Here is a 16,824-nt window from a genome sequence, read left to right on the forward strand (position 1 = left end):
CCCGGCCAAGAACAGTATTCTTGTATTATGAAAATTCCCCAAAAGGTAGAAATGAAGTGTCTTGAATAAGGGGCACCATATGGCCTAGTGGTAGCTTTGAATCAGTAGCCCTGCTGGAGCCTTGTAGAGGCTTGTGAGAGGAGCAGTTTACCGAAGGGGAGACGTGGAGTGGGTGCTCTTACAAGGAAAAGGGTGGAGGGTCGCTGAGGAAGGGATTTGGGGCCGCCATTGGAAAGTGGGTGTGGCCTGGAGCCCCGTGGGATGGTGCAGCCATGAAGCACTCACTCTGACCCTGAAGGACCATGGTGTGCGCTTTGGTCTCTTGGCAGCGAGAACCACCATGCACTGTGCACTCCCTTTCGCTCTCAATATCAGGAAGCCCAGAACTCAAAACATGGCTCGTAGGATCTGTACCTCTGCAATCTGTATTTCCCCCTTTTCTTTACTTGGTATTATAGTGTATGTTTTCTCTTGGTGCTGATTTTTATTTACAGTGTAGCTTTTGCTGAATTTTCTATGACATTAATTATATCACATCTTTTGGGGATTTGACAAAAAAAAAAAAAATGAATGAATGGTTGGACAGAAGCCCCGTGACTGAAAGTTTGTATTGACTGTACCAGGAAGGTGAGGGCAAAGCTCAGACTAGGGACAATCGTGACGCTTACTACGTATGCCTAACACATGTTCTGAGGTAGATAAATTCTTGGAAATTTGCATATAAACTGAACTTGATTTAGTTTGGTGTATTTAGAAACCCAAATCCATTGGTATTACTACACCCTTTCAGCTGTCGTCTATTCATATGTCTGCTGGAAGCCTTTTGCAAGATTAATTAGCAGTAGCTCTTCCCTTTACCCATGTTGGAATATCACTTAGTTGTAAAAGAATATAAATGTAAGCTATATAGAACAATGCATTCAGATTCTTGTTTGCAGTTATTCCAACATTGTTTCAATATATTGTCTATAGTGGGCAGGTTTCCCATGTTATATTTGCTTACAGAGATGTTTATCAGGGAGATCATAACCAAATAGCCTATAACCATATACAATAAATTGTATCACTTTCATTTAAATCAAAACAGCAATCATAGTAGCTAATTTTGTTGAATGCTTACTATAAGCCAAGCACTGTGCTAAGTGCTTTGTATTATCATACTTAATTTTCACAGCAGCGCTGTGGTGTAGAACTACTGTTATCCCTGGTTTACAAATAAAAAGAGCAGGCCATAGAGGGGTTGAGCAACTTCATAGGGATGCAGAGTAGTGAGTGAGGGAACTAGGATTCTAGCCCAGGTGTTCTGACGCTGTGGATCAAGAGGAAGCACTATAAATATTTTCTAATTAGCACTCTCATCTTAGACCAAGAAATATTATATAAGGTATCATAGACATATTTCCAATTGTCAGAAATAGAGCAGCATCATGGGATAATGGCAAGAGTGTGATGTTTTGGAGCCACACATAGATCTACATTTGAATCCTAATTTTGGCAGTTTTTAGTTGTATAGAGTTGGGCGAGTCTTGTGTAGCTTTTCTTACTCTTGGTTTTCTCATATGTAAAATAGTGATAATAATAGTAAGCTTTTGACTTCAATGTGTGGGGGAAAAAAGCCAGGCACATAATAGGTGCTTAATATGAAGTAGGTTTGTTATTATCAAAAGGATCCATAAATATAATCATTACAACCGAGTAAAATGATGTTCTGTGTTGGAAAATATAAATGTGTGGAGATTTGGGGCTCCATGTGCAGGACACAAGGTCTTAGAAGCAGCTAGTGATGAAGGAACATGGCTCCGCAGCCCCCAAAGCTCCTGGGCAGAGACCTAAGCAGCTGCACTGGGGCAGACTCTGGTTTATTCTTCAGGGAGAACAGTGGGACGTTGTAGAGGACAAGACCGGGATCATCCCTGATCTCCTCTTCCTAACCATCTTTTCAGTTCCTTGCTTTCCCCACAGAAATCAAGTTTGCCTTGTAGGAAACTTGATTCTGTAAGGAAGCCCAGCATGATAGTGACTGTTCTTTGTCCACCCTGGTACTACCTACATGTGCTTGTTTCTTGTTGACACTTGAAATTCCTTTGGGAGCAGTTCTTGCATACTTAGAGATCAAGAGCTTAAAAAGCAAATGTCAACTGATGGACCAAATGAATTAACATTTACATATCATCAGCGTGTTATCACTCTACGAGTTTAAATGCTAGTTTAATTTCCTGCAGTAAGAATTCACACATTCAAAAACCTTTAATGAACAGCAGATATCACCAAAAAGAACTTTAAAACTATTTGGTTTTTGTCTGAATGCTTTCTGGAAGCCTCTAGCAAAAGAATAGTCTTAGGTCATCGAGAAAAGAAATATCCTAAATTACTTTCTTCATTTCTCCTGAAGCTAAAGCAATAAATTTATGAGGTTGCCAAGCTTCAGTTTTTTAAAAAAGTGTGCTGTTTGTTCATTTTTATTACATTTCCAGAAAGGATGGCCAAGGATGACCTTTTCTCTTGATTTTTTAAAATTTGAGAATATTATGGGGGTACAAATGTTTTGGTTAGATGGATTGCTTTTGTACTGCTTGAGACAAAGATACAAGTGTGCCCAGCACCCAGATAGTGTACACTGTACCCATTAGGTATGATTTCACCCTGGATTTTTTTAATGATTAATCATCTTATCTTCAAGTTCTCTTTAGCATCACACATTCTCTATTTGATCCATTATTATTGCTTTTATAATGCCTAATAGACTTGGTCCACAGATTTATTAGTATTCACAAGCAAAATATACTGACCAAGTTTTCTATGTACCTAGATTTTGGTATTCAGACTTTAAAACTGTTTTGGTAAACCATCAAAGAAAAACAGTATCAGTTCAACCTATTTTATGTGTTAGCTAGCTGAATAGATTGAAAAATTTGCAGTGTAAGACACATTCTACACACTCATCCAAAAAAGCATTTGGTTTAGTCAGCTGAGTTAATTTTGAATAATTTATTTAAAACAATTTTAATATAATTTTTTTCAGCCTGTGATATTTAAAATATTTATGATGGTCTTTGGTTACTTTGTAGTTTATATTTTAGTCCCTCCTCGCTAAGCTTAGTGACTAGTTATTGGTGTCAGACCTAAAATGAAGTAAAATCACTGGTCAGTGGCACATCTGATGTTTTCGTATAAAATAACAGGAATGTTCTGAGACCCAAGTTTACATTTTAAAACAGTACCAGTTTTCTGAAAGTTGACTTTTCTTTAACATTATACCTCACAGTTGAAATAAGCAATACCTTGAAGACAAGCCTTAATAATTTGTGTATATCTCAGAATCTGGAAGTGTATGTTGATCATAGTAAGCACTCAAGAAATAAATGATGTGCAAACTCTTCATTATGTCCTCCTGGAGCCTTCACAGTCTCTCCCTGGCATGTGTTTCCAGCCTCATCATTCTCCTCCCTCCCACCTCATCAGTCACTGCATATTAGAGCAAGTTCTACCCCGTTACTAAACTAGCCAAGCTGATCTCAACTCCCTGTCAGGCCATTTCTACCCTGACCCACCTGAGAAATACTTACTCATTTTACAAGCTCCAGCTTAAGCAACACCTCCTATATGACACTTTTGGGGGATATTTTCCCTTAAGTAGAATTGAGTACTGTTTGCTTTGTGCACCCGTTCTACATTGTACATCTTTCCTTCAGAGCATTCATGATCTCTTATTTGTTAATGTGTTTCTGCCTCTGCTGAATTTCAGGGTTCCTGAAGGCAGGGCCCATGTTGGATGCATTTCTGTATTCATAGCACAATGCTTATCACAAATTGAGGGTGCTAAGTGACTACTTGTGTTAGGAAAGCTGGAAGGAAGGAACTGTATTGCATTAATCAGTATCCATTATTTAGTATTGAAAATTTTAATCTGAAAAAGAAATCTGACTTTTTCTGTTCTCCAATCAACCGCTAATTATGTGGTGTTTCTCACATATATACCTTCATTTTCCCAATGAGAGCACTGTGGAGTATCTGCCTAGGGGTGAGTGTCCTGGATGAACTAAGCTTCCTGATTTCCAGATATCCCTACTGCTATGTGATTACAGGCAGTTTATGTAATCTCTCGAGTCTCATTGTTTTTACCCATAACATGGGAAGAATACCACTTGTTTTCCCCAATAAGGTTTCTGTAAGAACCAAATGAGATGTTTCTGAAAGTACTTGGAGAAGTACGAAGGGTTGTCTAAATGAATGGAGGGAAGTATTCCTGTTGCTGCTGTTAGTCACCTGGCACCATGGGACGTTTCTCAGCCCGTGGAGGCTGCTGATCTGGGTGTGTCCTTATTGCTTATAAAAGAGGTAAAGTGATATCTACAATTTATGATTTATTTTACCAGATTAGATTGAAGGCAACATTTATTCTGCTGACCTGTCTTGGTGAGCACTGCCTTTAGCACAGGAAAATGACCTTTATTTCTGCTTGAATCAACTCCTAGCCTAGAATATCAGGCTATAAAGACAAGTGTATATTATCATGAGCAGCTGTGTTGGCTAAATAGGTGAAATTGGTCCTAGTTAGTTGTGCTTTAAAGTTTTATGTAAAACTCTTTTAAGTAACAAGTCACATGAATATAATAATATTTAGATTCTAGCAATGCTCTATTTTCTGGCTTCCTTGTTTTTCTGCCAGTCAAAAGCATAATTTTTTGAAAATGTATTCTGGTGACATGTTTAAAACTATATTTATTTCTTCTTTGTCATAAAAATAATTTTTCAGTGATAGCCATACTTCTGTTCATATTCCTGTGGACCAGAACTTGTGTTTGGAACGTATACTTCTTTTATCACTACTGAGAATTGCACCTGGGAGTCAGTTTTGCCCCAGATGACTTAAAGTGGTCTTGAGCAACCAGTCAGGGATCTTGAGAAGTCCCTATGTTCCAACCTGAACAAATATAGGACCAAAATTCAGGGAGGAAACCACCATGATTTCTATATAATAGAGAATAATTTATGATATGGAACAGCAGATGGGAGCCTACAAACAAGACAAAGCCAAACAAATGAGCAAGACAAACCACCATGAGCAGAGTGCCGCCCTGAAATAGATTGCAGCAGCAGAGTGATGGTGATCACTTGTCAGAGTACTGGGTACTAATTTAATTTGTACTCTCTGAGCAGATTGGAGCAGATGATACATGTCTGATACACTGAAGAGGAGAATTAAAGCAATTTATTTGGGTCTCATTTATGCTCAGAAACCATCTCGGTCTGTTTCAGTGGAAATTATTTTTCATATTTTAATATTGAGCACAGCAGAAAAATACGATTCAGAAGGAAAGCAGCTGAAAATCTGAGGCCTGCAGCTATGAGAGATTACAGATATTACAGTTGAGATGTGTCTTAGAGCAGCGAGGGGAGCTAAGAAGTCATCCTCATTACCATACACGTGCTAATTACGATGAGTGACTTGGCACTAGTCTGTTCACTGAGTTCACATGTTGACCCCAATAGAGGCTGAGTTGGTCCCTCATCATGGGGAGGAAATTGTTCTCATTACTATTTTCTTCTAAATGGAGGCATAATTTACATGCAGTAAAATTCACTTTTGTATAGAGTTCTGTGAGTTTTGATCAACACATGGAGTCATGTCACTGTAATCAGGATTGTGGACAGTCCCATCACCCTCCAGCATCCTCTCATGCCACCTCATAGTCAACCCTTCCTGTCACCGCCACCCCTGGAAACCGCTGGTCTGTATGTAGTCTAGTTTTGCCTTTTCCAGAATGTCATAAATAATACATTATGTAGCCTTTTTGATCTGGCTTCTCTCACGTAGCATAATGTATTTTAGATTCATCTGTGGTGTTCCATATACCAGTATTTCATTACCTCGTACCGAGGACTGTTCCATTGCATGCACTTATCATAGCTTGCTGCTTCAGTCACAGTTGAAGGGTATTTGGGTTATGTCTGATTTAACCCTTTGTCATTATGACACTTTGGCTGAGGCTGCCTGGATCACCGCCCTCAGCCTACTCAGACTGTCATGTGCCTGTTGGGAGCTCATGTCCCTTTGTTTCCCTCAAGGCCACTCTTGATACTCAGTTTAGCTGCATTCTACCCCTACCCGCCCCAATTAATAAATGGTGAGGGTGGGGGTGGATGGAGGAACGTACAGTGTAGTGGTCTCAAAAACCCCTGGATATTGTCCTTTTGTACATTACAGCAGCATCATTTTTCTATTTATTCTGTGCTCCTGAATCTGGAATAAAACACTGGCCAGGTGTGGTAGCTCATACCTGTAATCTCAGTATTTTGGGAAGCCAAGGTGGGAAGATCACATAAGCCCAGGAGTTTGAGAACAGCTGAGAAACATAGCAAGATCCTGTCTCTACAAAAAATAGAAAACTTAGCTGGGAGTGGTGGTGCACACCTGGCTCCCTGACTGCTGGGGATGCTGAGGCGGGAGGATCACTTGAGCCTGGGGATCTAAGGCTGCAGTGAGTGAGGATCCTGCCACTTCACACTAGCCCGGGCAGCAGAGCGAGACTCTGTCTCAAACACAAAACCAAAAACCCAACTTGAAAAGGCATGGTTCCTTCTCTTTTGACATTTATATTCTAGAAAATATTTTGAAATATGGTTTTAGTTATTTAATTCTAAAATTTTCTAGTGTGTGTGTATTTGGGGTGAGTTTTTGTATTTGGCAAGAGGAGGGGAGCTTTCTTTACAAGAGCTCTGTTTCCTGGGGCATTTGTAGCTAATGCTGTTGGCAGACAGGGGTTCAAGGACAGTGTCAGTTTAAATGTGCACTTGAGGGCGATTCCTGACCTGCCCTTCCTCACAGATTAGTTGCAGAGAGTGTGCAAGGCAGCTGAGTGTGCCAGACTAACTTTTTGAACAGCCTACAGATCCTTTGTTAGTGTTTCTTTTTAGCTAGGTGAATGAAAGAAAAGGTAAGCTCAGTTAAAAAAATTATTTCTAAGAAGGACACAATTATGCTGCGGGAACAAGAAGTGCAGAGTGGTACAAGTGATGGGAAGATGCTTAGGAAGCCTTTGTTCAGATATCAAATGAGGTTTTTGATAGTTCGTATCTTAGCAAGGGAGAACATTTTTAAAAATTGCAATTAAAGGGGTCCAAATGTTTTTTTTTTTTTTACATGGATACCTTGTATAATGCTTACGTCAGGGCTTTTAGTGTGCCCATCACCTGAATAGTGTTCTTGATACCTAATAGGCAGGTTTTTACCTCTCCCCTCCTCCCTTCTTGATTTCCAATGACCTTTATGTCTCCTTGTGCCCATGTGTGCCCATCAGTTAGCTCCCAAGTATTAGTGAGTACAAGTGGTGTTTGTTTTTCCATTGCTGAGATATTTCACTTAGGATAATGGTCTCTAGTTACATCCAAGTTGCTGCAAAAGGCATTATTTCTTTCCTTTTTATGGCTGAGTAGTACTCCATGGTGTATACACACCACATTTTGTTAATCCACTCATGAACTGATGGGCACTTAGGTTGATTCCACATCTTTGTGATTGTGAATTGTGCTGCAATAAACATTTGAGTACAGGTGTCTTTTTGATAAAATGACTTCTTTTCCTATTGGTAGATACCCAGTAGTCGGATTGCTGGGTCAAATGGTAAGTCTATATTTGTTTCTTTGAGGAATCTCCATACTGTTTTCCTGTGTTTCTTTATTGATTCTCTGCTTCATTGGTCTGTCCAGGTCTGTCAGTGGGGTCTTGAAGTCCTCAGCAATTACAATGCTGCTGTTTATTTCTTTGCTTAAATCTAGTAGAATTTGCTTTATGAATCTGGTGGCCCCTGTTAGGTTCATATATCTTTAGGATTGTTATGTCTTCTCATTGAATTGTTCCCTTTATCATTATATAATGACCATCTGTCTTTTTTACCATTGTTGATTTAAAGTATATTTTATCTGATAGGAGAAAGGCTATACCTGCTCTCTTTTGACTTCTGTTTGCATGGAATATTGTTTTCATCCCTTCATTTGAGTCTATGTTAGTTTTTGGGTGTTAGATCTGGTTCTTGGGGACAAGATACTTGGGTTGTGTTTTTTCATCCATTTAGACGGTCTTTGTCTAGTGGGGCATTCAGACTGTTCATGTCAAGTGTTAGTGTTGATATTTGGGATGCTGTTCTGTTCATCATGTTGGGTTTAACCTATTGTTTTGTTTTCCCTCTTGTGCTATTGTTTTATTAGGGCTGTGAGCTTTAACTTTCAGGTGTTTTTACGCTGCAGTACTGAGTGTTTCCTGTAGGGCCGGTCTAGTAGTGACAAATTCCCTTAGCGTTTGCTTGTCTAAAAAAGTCTTTATTTCTCCATCATTTATGAAACTTAGTTTTTCAGGTTACAAAATTCTTGGCTGGCAGTTGTTCTGTTTAAGGTGACTCAAAATGGAGCCCCAATTCCTTCTGGCTTGTAAGCTGTCTGCTGAGTAGTCTGCTGTTAGCCCAATGGTTTGTCCTTTGTAGGTTAGTTGTTGCTTTTGTCTTGCTGCTTGTAGAATTTTCTCCTGCATTTTGACTGTGGTCTGCTCTGCTCTCCCTGCTTCCTCCCACTCTGGCCAGGGCCACACGGAGGAGGCTGTCACAAAGCTGAGCCCTGTGTAGACCAGGTGCTCTGGACCTGAAAACTCAGAATGGTGTCAGCTGCAGTGACCCAGCAATGGAAGCCACCAGGTCCCTGCTGTGCCCACTCTCTAGTGCAGTGTCGCTGCATAGATTCCAAGCAGCTCCCTGATCAGTCTGGAGGGCTGCAGTGGTGCCCCCCTGCCCCCCACAAAGTTCAGGTTGCAGTGTCCGTGTGGAGAGCATGGAACCCCAGGGATCTCTCTTCTTGTCCTTCTCTGTGTGTACCTTCCAGTCTTATAGAATGAATCACCCCGTCACCTTCTCCTTCACTCTGAGTGTCCCCCCATCCTTCTATGATGATTCACAATGCTCTTTTCAAGAAGGCCCATCCATAGGTGGGCATCCGCCTGCAACTTTCATCCTCTCCTTGAGAGCGGTGCTTGCGGGCTGCTTCTAGTCTGCCATCTTGCCCCTCCCTCAGAACTTTCAATGCTCTCGTGTTTAATGTTTGAATTTTTTTTATTTTAATATGGTTTCACTGTCTCCCTTCATCTTACCTTGTATTGAAGATTTTCTTCGTTTTCCTCTTCAGAAAATTAGTGGGATTTATTCTTGTCAGAACAGGTTCCCAGATATTGGCAGATGTGGGGTGTTGATGATTTTCGGAGCCCTTCATGTGACATCAGTTAAGTTATTGTCATCTCACTAAGACCAGCTGAGCCACATTAACACTGACCTTCAATTATCCTAACAGGCGTAAAACATTCTTGCTACCACACAGGAGTTCATTTGTTTTCTTTTTTGTGATTACAAAAATAAATTCTGTCCCTGTGCTGGGTTGGTATCAGAAATCTCAGGTACTGTAAACAAAAACAGAATCACAGGTACAAATCCTGGGTTCATGATGCTACAACTTCTACGGGAGGTAGAATTGCTTATTTGAAGTTTGTTGAGAAGTTTAAGTCTTCTTTTAGGGGCAGTGCTGTATTTGGTCGGGTTAAAAGGTTTTTCATTACCTTTCTTTTATATTTTTACTGTTCTCCTAAGAAGTTGATCAAGAATATTCTGGGGGGATTTCTAAAATAACGGTGTCCAAGACAAGGGTTAATCTGTCATTTTATGCAGGTATGATATTAAGTAACCCAAGCTGACCAAGAAAGAATATTTCTATCATGAGTTTGTTGTTTACATTGGGAATAATTTTTGTATGTACTTTTGTTGAAATATCAAAAACTGGTTTGTGTATGTTATAGTGGCATTTTGAACTGTCATTGTTAACCAGGCTACAGTTAAAATGAATGTAGTCATTTATCTGAGACATCCTTGTGAGAGACAGATAACCTATTCCAGTAGTGGGCAAAACAAAAATACACCATAACTTTAATCTCAAATGCCTCTTTTTAATTAAGTTGAATTAAGTCCACTAAAAGTTGAGACACAAGTAAGATCTCACTGGAATGAAGATACGCATTTTTTTAATTGCTATATTTTTGCAGGGCTCTGTGATAAGCCTTTATATGGGCTTGTTCCTGGATTAATGTTGCTATCTGGAGGATGCTTTGCAGAAATCGTAAGGGAAGCTGGAGTCCAGGATAGATCTAGATGATTCATTAGTTGTATTTATTTTTCTGATTGGTTAATTATTGTAGGTAGTTAATATAGTTAATATTTTGTCTTATTGACCAGGTTCATCAAGCAAAGTAGATGTGTACTTTTCACATGGATATTTAAATTATTTTGGAATTCTCTACACTTGTTTTAATATTAATATCAAATATTAACGTTTACATTTAATATAAATTTAAATTGCTGGCCATGGTGTGCTATCCTTATAGGAAGACAATAACATCTAAAAATGTTGTTACTGCCTTCAAGGACTTCAATCAACTATTCTCTCGACTAACAAATATTTATTGAACCAATAAACTGTGCCATATGTTAGCAGAGGGGGAGATAACCGAGAAGCCCAAGATTTAGTTTCTGTGCTCACGACTATGTTTTTATTAATAGCAGAGCAGATAATTAATCAGTAGTGTTGAATAAATACATTAATACACAATGCTCATGATTTGTAAAGGAATTAAGAATAGAGAACCAGGCCGGGCACAGTGGCTCACGGCCTGTAATCCTAGCCCTCTGGGAGGCCGAGGCGGGTGGATCGCTTGAGGTCAGCCTGAGCGAGACCCCCTCTCTATTAAAAATAGAAATAAAAATTATCTGGCCAACTAAAAATATATATAGAAAAAATTAGCCGGGCATGGTGGCGCATGCCTGTAGTCCCAGCTACTCGGGAGGCTGAGGCAGTAGGATTGCTTAAGCCCAGGAGTTTGAGGTTGCTGTGAGCTAGGCTGACGCCATGGCACTCACTCCAGCCCGGGCAACAAAATGAGACTCTGTCTCAAAAAAAGAATAGAGAACCAGTGGGATGTTGCTTTGCTCACTGCTGTGTCGTTGTGGGCTGGAGGAGTTCCAGGTGTATAGTAGATCCTCAGTGCACACTTGTTGAATGAATGGCCAAATGGCCATGCAGTTAGAGTTATCAGAATCCAGTGAAGGCCCATACTTCTAAGCTGGGCTAGTCAGGGAAGGCCTCATGGAGTAGGTGGGATTTTAATTTGGAGAGAGAGAGAGGGCTGTCTATAGCTAGGGAGTGGTGTGCAGGCCCCTGAGGAGATGTCAGAGGCTGACAGTCACGTGGCAGTAGTGGGAGATCAGGCTGGAAGGCAAATTTTAGAAAGCGTTGGAAGATAGGCTTAAGTTTCCCTGCAGAGTGGAGAGTGAAAGGGATGTTTCAGAAATATTAATCTAGAGGTGTCAGACCAGATACACTGAAGGGGGAGGAAACCGTGAAGCACTCGTTGACAAGGCTTGGTAATTAAGTGGGTTGATGAGGGAAAGGAAAGCGTCAAACATGGTGACAATCTTGTTTTGAGCCTGACTGACTTGGATAATAGTAAATGTATAAACAAAAATGGGACAGCCAGAAGGAGGAATTAGCTTTCTGTGGGAAGATTTTTGTGTTTTAGATCTCTTAATGTTTAAAGTAATAGGGACACTTGATGTGGACTGATAGAAATCACAGAAGCATGGAATACCAGACCTAAGAGGGGTCTTGGAGACTGAGTTATTAATTAGACTGAAATACAAGCCTGTTATTTTACCAGTGAGAAAGCTGACTAGGGTCAGGAACAGCCCCCAGAAATGCAGTCTCTGGCCTGGTGGCAGAGCACGAGTAGGGTGGCAGATGCAGAGAGTCATTTACAGTGTCTTGAAGGATGCTTAAAAAGTATTCCTTCATTTGAAGTTTGAGTTCCTCTTTTAAATTTGAAGAGCCATTGTACAAATAGTTCCAGGTAATGCATGTGGAGATGTCACTTATACAGTGTAAACACTGTGTTGTAACATTGAGATAAAAATCCTTTAAGTATTAGGCAGTATATACATTCATTCTTAGTAATATATTCACTGTTAACTTGCCCCCAAAAGTGATATCAGTAATGAATCTCTTTTAATACTATCCTAACATATTTATGTCTAGTAAGTTCTGTATACTTACCACTGAGTTGAAGTGTACTCAATTCTAAACATATTTTGTACTGCAAATGTTCTATCGTGGACTTTTGGTCTGGGGTGCCATGTTGCCTGGTCTGAGGGGAAGGTAGCTGCTAAAGCTTCCTACTGTTATACTCTCTAGATGGGGCTCACCCCATCCTCTCTACTCTTCAGATGTCAGTAGGAATGATGGGGGTGGTCATAAGTGGAATTGGTCCTGGACGTGTGTTACCTATGAGCAGTGGGCTCCAAAGGGGTGGGGGCCACCCTTGGCATAGCTGCTTCTGTTCTTCAATCCGTTACCTACGAGGATAGAAAATAACGTCCATCCTCCAGCTCACACCCTTTGTATCTGCCTGTCCCAGACCCAAAGATGCAAGCGCAACAGCAGCTTTGCCTTCTGGAGCCCTTGGGTGATCTTCCAGAACTGAGCTTATCTTAATGTGTGGGCATTCCGGTGACTTCTTTGCCTCCAACCGTCTGCCTTCTGGGTCCACAGCTCAATGGAAGGAGAGTGCTGAATGGACATGGGAAAAGAGCTCCTTAGTTCCTGGGAGACAAGGAAGGGAGTGACTGGGAAATACGTAGCATGAGAATAGATGGGAACCAGCTCTTTTACAGTAGAATGAAAGGTGGAGTGATTAGACCGGGATCATCACTCATAAGGAAGCAAAATGACCATAAAATATTAACATCTAGTAATTTACCATCACAACCCAAGCTGTTCTTTGGAGAATTTCCTCTTTCTTAAATTGCAGCAATAGCACTGAGATTAAAAAGAATATTAGTCTTCCAAGCTTATTTTAAACCAGTTCCTAGCAGTAGTAACTGCTTTTGTCATCATGGGGATGCTGAGAGTTTATTAACAACCAATCTATAGGCCAAGCATTTTAAAATTAGTGATCTGAAGGAATGAGATGGTAGGAAATCCTGACCAACTGATATTTGGCACTGGAGAAGGAGAAGCAGAGGTAGATCTACTTGGTGAATTCACACGTCTGAGGCTCCAGGTAGTGGGCACATGGACGTTATAGTAGCAATTAGCCTTGGATAAGAGAACAAAACTTCCAAGTATAAATGGGAAACTTGCAGCATTGCTAGGTAGAGCATTTCTAGATTGGGACTCATGAACTACTTTTCAACCTGAAGGCTTCAGGAATAGGCAGGCTCCCGATTCTGCAAATACCAAACGAAAAGCCAACCCACTATTCTTGGATTTATAGATCCAGTTTACTAAATTGAAGGACACTTGCTCCTTTTTATCTAACGGAACTAGCCGGCCCCTGCATGCTGAGTTTCTGTGGCAATGTGATCTCAGTGACCTCTCTTCTCTATTGTGGAATGTAGGTGAAAAGAACGGAGGGGAGCCCGATGATGCGGAGCTGGTAAGGCTCAGTAAGAGGCTGGTGGAGAACGCAGTGCTCAAGGCTGTCCAGCAGTATCTGGATGAGACACAGAATAAAAACAAGCCAGGGGAGGGGAGCTCTGTGAAAACGGAAGAGGCCGATCGGAATGGCAATGACAGTGAGAACAACAGGAAATGAGTCCCCAGCCAGGTTCCTGCTGCTCCCTGAAAAGCATCCCTGCTCCCCTCTGCCGAGTCTAGAGACTGACTTGCCATGTGCCGTTTAAGTTTCTCTTGTCCAGTCCGTGGGGATTGCCTAATATTTTTGTGATCGATGTGTTTGCATTTCTGAAACACAACAGAAGAGGAATAGAGTGCTGGGACTGGCAGAGGAAATTACTTTATGAAAGAAGAATGTCCCAAATTTCACTTCCCCTCCACCAGGCACGAGGGAGAGGGGACTTGGGTTATGCCTCCTGGACACAAAGGCCATGGAAGAGGCCTTGGCATCAGCAGAATACTGCCATTTATATTGACTAGCAGGGCATTTGACTACTTTATCTGAGGCCAAAACTCTCACAACACAGCTATCAAGTGCTAAGTCTGAAATAACCACTGTTGAAATGATCATCTGTACTAGTCCGTGTTTCATGTTTGTCCTAAATGTGCTATTGCTATGCAGTGATCTTTATTTATAGTCAATTATGTCTCATGTAAATGATATATTTTTGGTGAAATGCAACCTTTTCTATAAAATGTGGGCAACATTTTAAAGGTTTTTTTAACCTTAATTTTGATAAGTCAGTGTGCCATATGTGATGTTTTTCATTGGCATTTGTACTTTAAATGTATTATATAATTTTTTTTTTCTTAGGCAAGAAACCTATTGGAATTCAAGACTTAATTAATGAAGCATTGCATCAAGAAAGGATGGGTCTGAAGTCCAAAGTGAAACAGATAAAGGAACTTTTATTAAAGCCTGAGACTCAGGACAAAATTAGGAAGGAGCTTTTTGAAGGAAGATTCATTAGCAACAGTAATCAGGCAAATGATGTTGATTTTGGCATGACTTTGACATAAGCTCTACATTGCTATTATGGCAACATAGTTTGTGAAATCTTTTCAGCTTATTAAATAACTCTTTGGTAAATACCAAAGAAGTGTTCTGACAGTGTCTGCACAACAGCAAACCAACATTTGGTAAGGAATTAAGTTCTTGCCAAAGAAAACCGATTCAGCCCTATTACTTTTTGAGCTAAACTTGTGTTTTAGAATGTCTGTTATATTGATAGTTGTTTTATAGAAATGGCTTCTTAACTAGCTGTTGTGAGATGTTTCTCGAGTCCTTGCAGATAAGAAATACAGACTGTGAAAAAAATCATTTACAGACAAAAAAACAAAGCCAACAACAGTATTTTAAGGGTCACTTGCCTCCTGTTAACATGATTGTTGTTAAATCAAAAGAAGTATTGTTCAGGCCCGTCTACATCTAGTGTTACTTTTAATGAGAATTTGAATGTTTATTGAGCATTAGTACTTGAATGAACATTTATAAATGTAATTATTGCAATCACTGGTTAGGAATGTTTTATAATATCCATATATTATTTTTCACAGATCAAAATGTAGTTTGCTTTTTCATTTCTTAATGAATAAATGTTTGGGATTTTTATTTTCTACTTTTTTGAAGATAATCTCCAGGTTTTATCATATCCCTTGTAATCTGAATTTGTTTGCACTGGTTTATTTTTAAAGAGCACTCTTGAAAAATTTCCCCAAATGTGATGATTATTGTTAACAGCTTTTTCTATAGTCATTGTAAAATTGCTGCTACCAATAGATCATGATGGAGGGGGAAGTTATTGGAGATCAAATATGTAATCATTTCAAATATAAAATCCAGTTTACTCATGGATTTTAGCTATTTTTTCACTGGGTAAATTATACTACATTTATTTATAAATGAGTTTATGCATTTTCATGCCTCTTAATAAATGTATTGTTTTCCCTTGTTGCCTTTCCTCATTTTTTCTTCTCACTCTTGGAAGTTTTTGGACCTGTGTTGGTGTAATGAAGTCACAGACAGGAGCTCTGATGGTTTCAGTGTTTCTTCACCTGTCCTTCATGCTAGGATAGCACAGTTGTCAAAGCACCTTCAACTTTAGACTTTTACATCATTTCAAATCAGTCACCTTCACAGAGAATTCACAACAGAACTTTACATTCAAAAAAAGTCTAAATAACAAACAACTAAGAATATGTCTGTCACTGAAGTGGTATCAATAGCAAAGATGAAAGTAGATCCACTCAGGTGCAGAAACCTGGGAGCTGCTTGCCACAAAACCCCTTTCAACGGTAGAAGGGTTTTACTGTTTGTAGATGCCTTCCTTAAGTATTAATGAATCCTTAAGGTAGGAAACAAAGGTATTTTTGGCCTTGCCCTGTTTTTCAAGTGAGCAAACAGACTCCCAAAGGTGGAGTGCCTTATCCAAGGCCACAGCTATTAGGGAACTGGACCTAACTATAACCCAGGGCTCTATGTCAGTGTGCCACATCCCGTAATCTAAGTTAACAATATTTCTAGAGAGAGAGAGCACTTTTCATCATATATCTATAAATATCTTATCCTCAAGGAGCTATTCCCAATCCATCTGAATAATTTGAAAGGCTAAAATAATATACTTTTTTCAATTTGGGGTTACAGGTCTTATTGTTACTTTATTTGCAAATCATAATTTCCATTGTTAAATACCTGCTAGGTCCCAGGCTGAGTGCCAGGTGATTTTAGCACATGATTAAATTTCTTCCCTTCAGTGACCCTGTTAGGAAGTAATTAGTGTTTTTGCAGATTAGGAAACTGGGGCCATATTTGGTTAAATGGCCCAAGGTCATAAAGCTAATAAAAGTTTGGGCTAAATTTAAACTTGGATCTGTTCTACTTCAAAGCTGAAACTCTTTCCACAATGTAACACTTCCTCTCTCTGCCAAGTACAATATATTTCACAAATTAAGGATGTGTAACAAAGGGAAAGTCACTTTTTTTTTGACGAAATCAGCTCCTTTGCAGCCCTAATTTCTATGAACATATATAGGAGTGGTCAGCTGATGTGATGGAACTGGAAAAAAAACCCCAGGTATTTAATTGAGGGATTAAGGATTCTAATCCTTATCAATGAAATATCCATTTAAGCAGGTTTACGAAGACAATGGAAAGTATAAAATAGTCTTTATTTTCTATTTTTTAAAGTTAGTACGACATTGATTTGGGATCTGAAATGTTCAAAATGACTTTATTCTCGTTAATCAGAGTCACAGAATAATTGATTGATTTTTGGGACACATAGCCAG

At 39.6% G+C, this 16,824-nt stretch overlaps 1 protein-coding gene across 4 annotated transcripts in view; it reads left to right on the forward strand.

Moving 5' to 3' along the window:
- AKAP7 (A-kinase anchoring protein 7) overlaps positions 1–15,487 on the forward strand; it is a 115,876-nt gene extending 100,389 nt beyond the window's left edge. For 3 of the 4 annotated variants that reach the window (XM_045544363.1, XM_045544361.1, XM_045544364.1), the window contains one exon: positions 13,479–15,487. In XM_045544363.1, coding sequence (XP_045400319.1) covers positions 13,479–13,675 — 197 coding nt within the window. In that variant the 3' untranslated portion in view covers positions 13,676–15,487. The remainder of the gene's footprint in view (positions 1–13,478) is intronic. The other variant, XM_045544362.1, reaches the window with a different exon arrangement.
- The last annotated feature ends 1,337 nt before the right edge of the window (positions 15,488–16,824 follow it).

This window comes from Lemur catta, chromosome 2, assembly GCF_020740605.2.
Source record: "Lemur catta isolate mLemCat1 chromosome 2, mLemCat1.pri, whole genome shotgun sequence".
Taxonomy (NCBI): Eukaryota; Metazoa; Chordata; class Mammalia; order Primates; family Lemuridae; genus Lemur; species Lemur catta.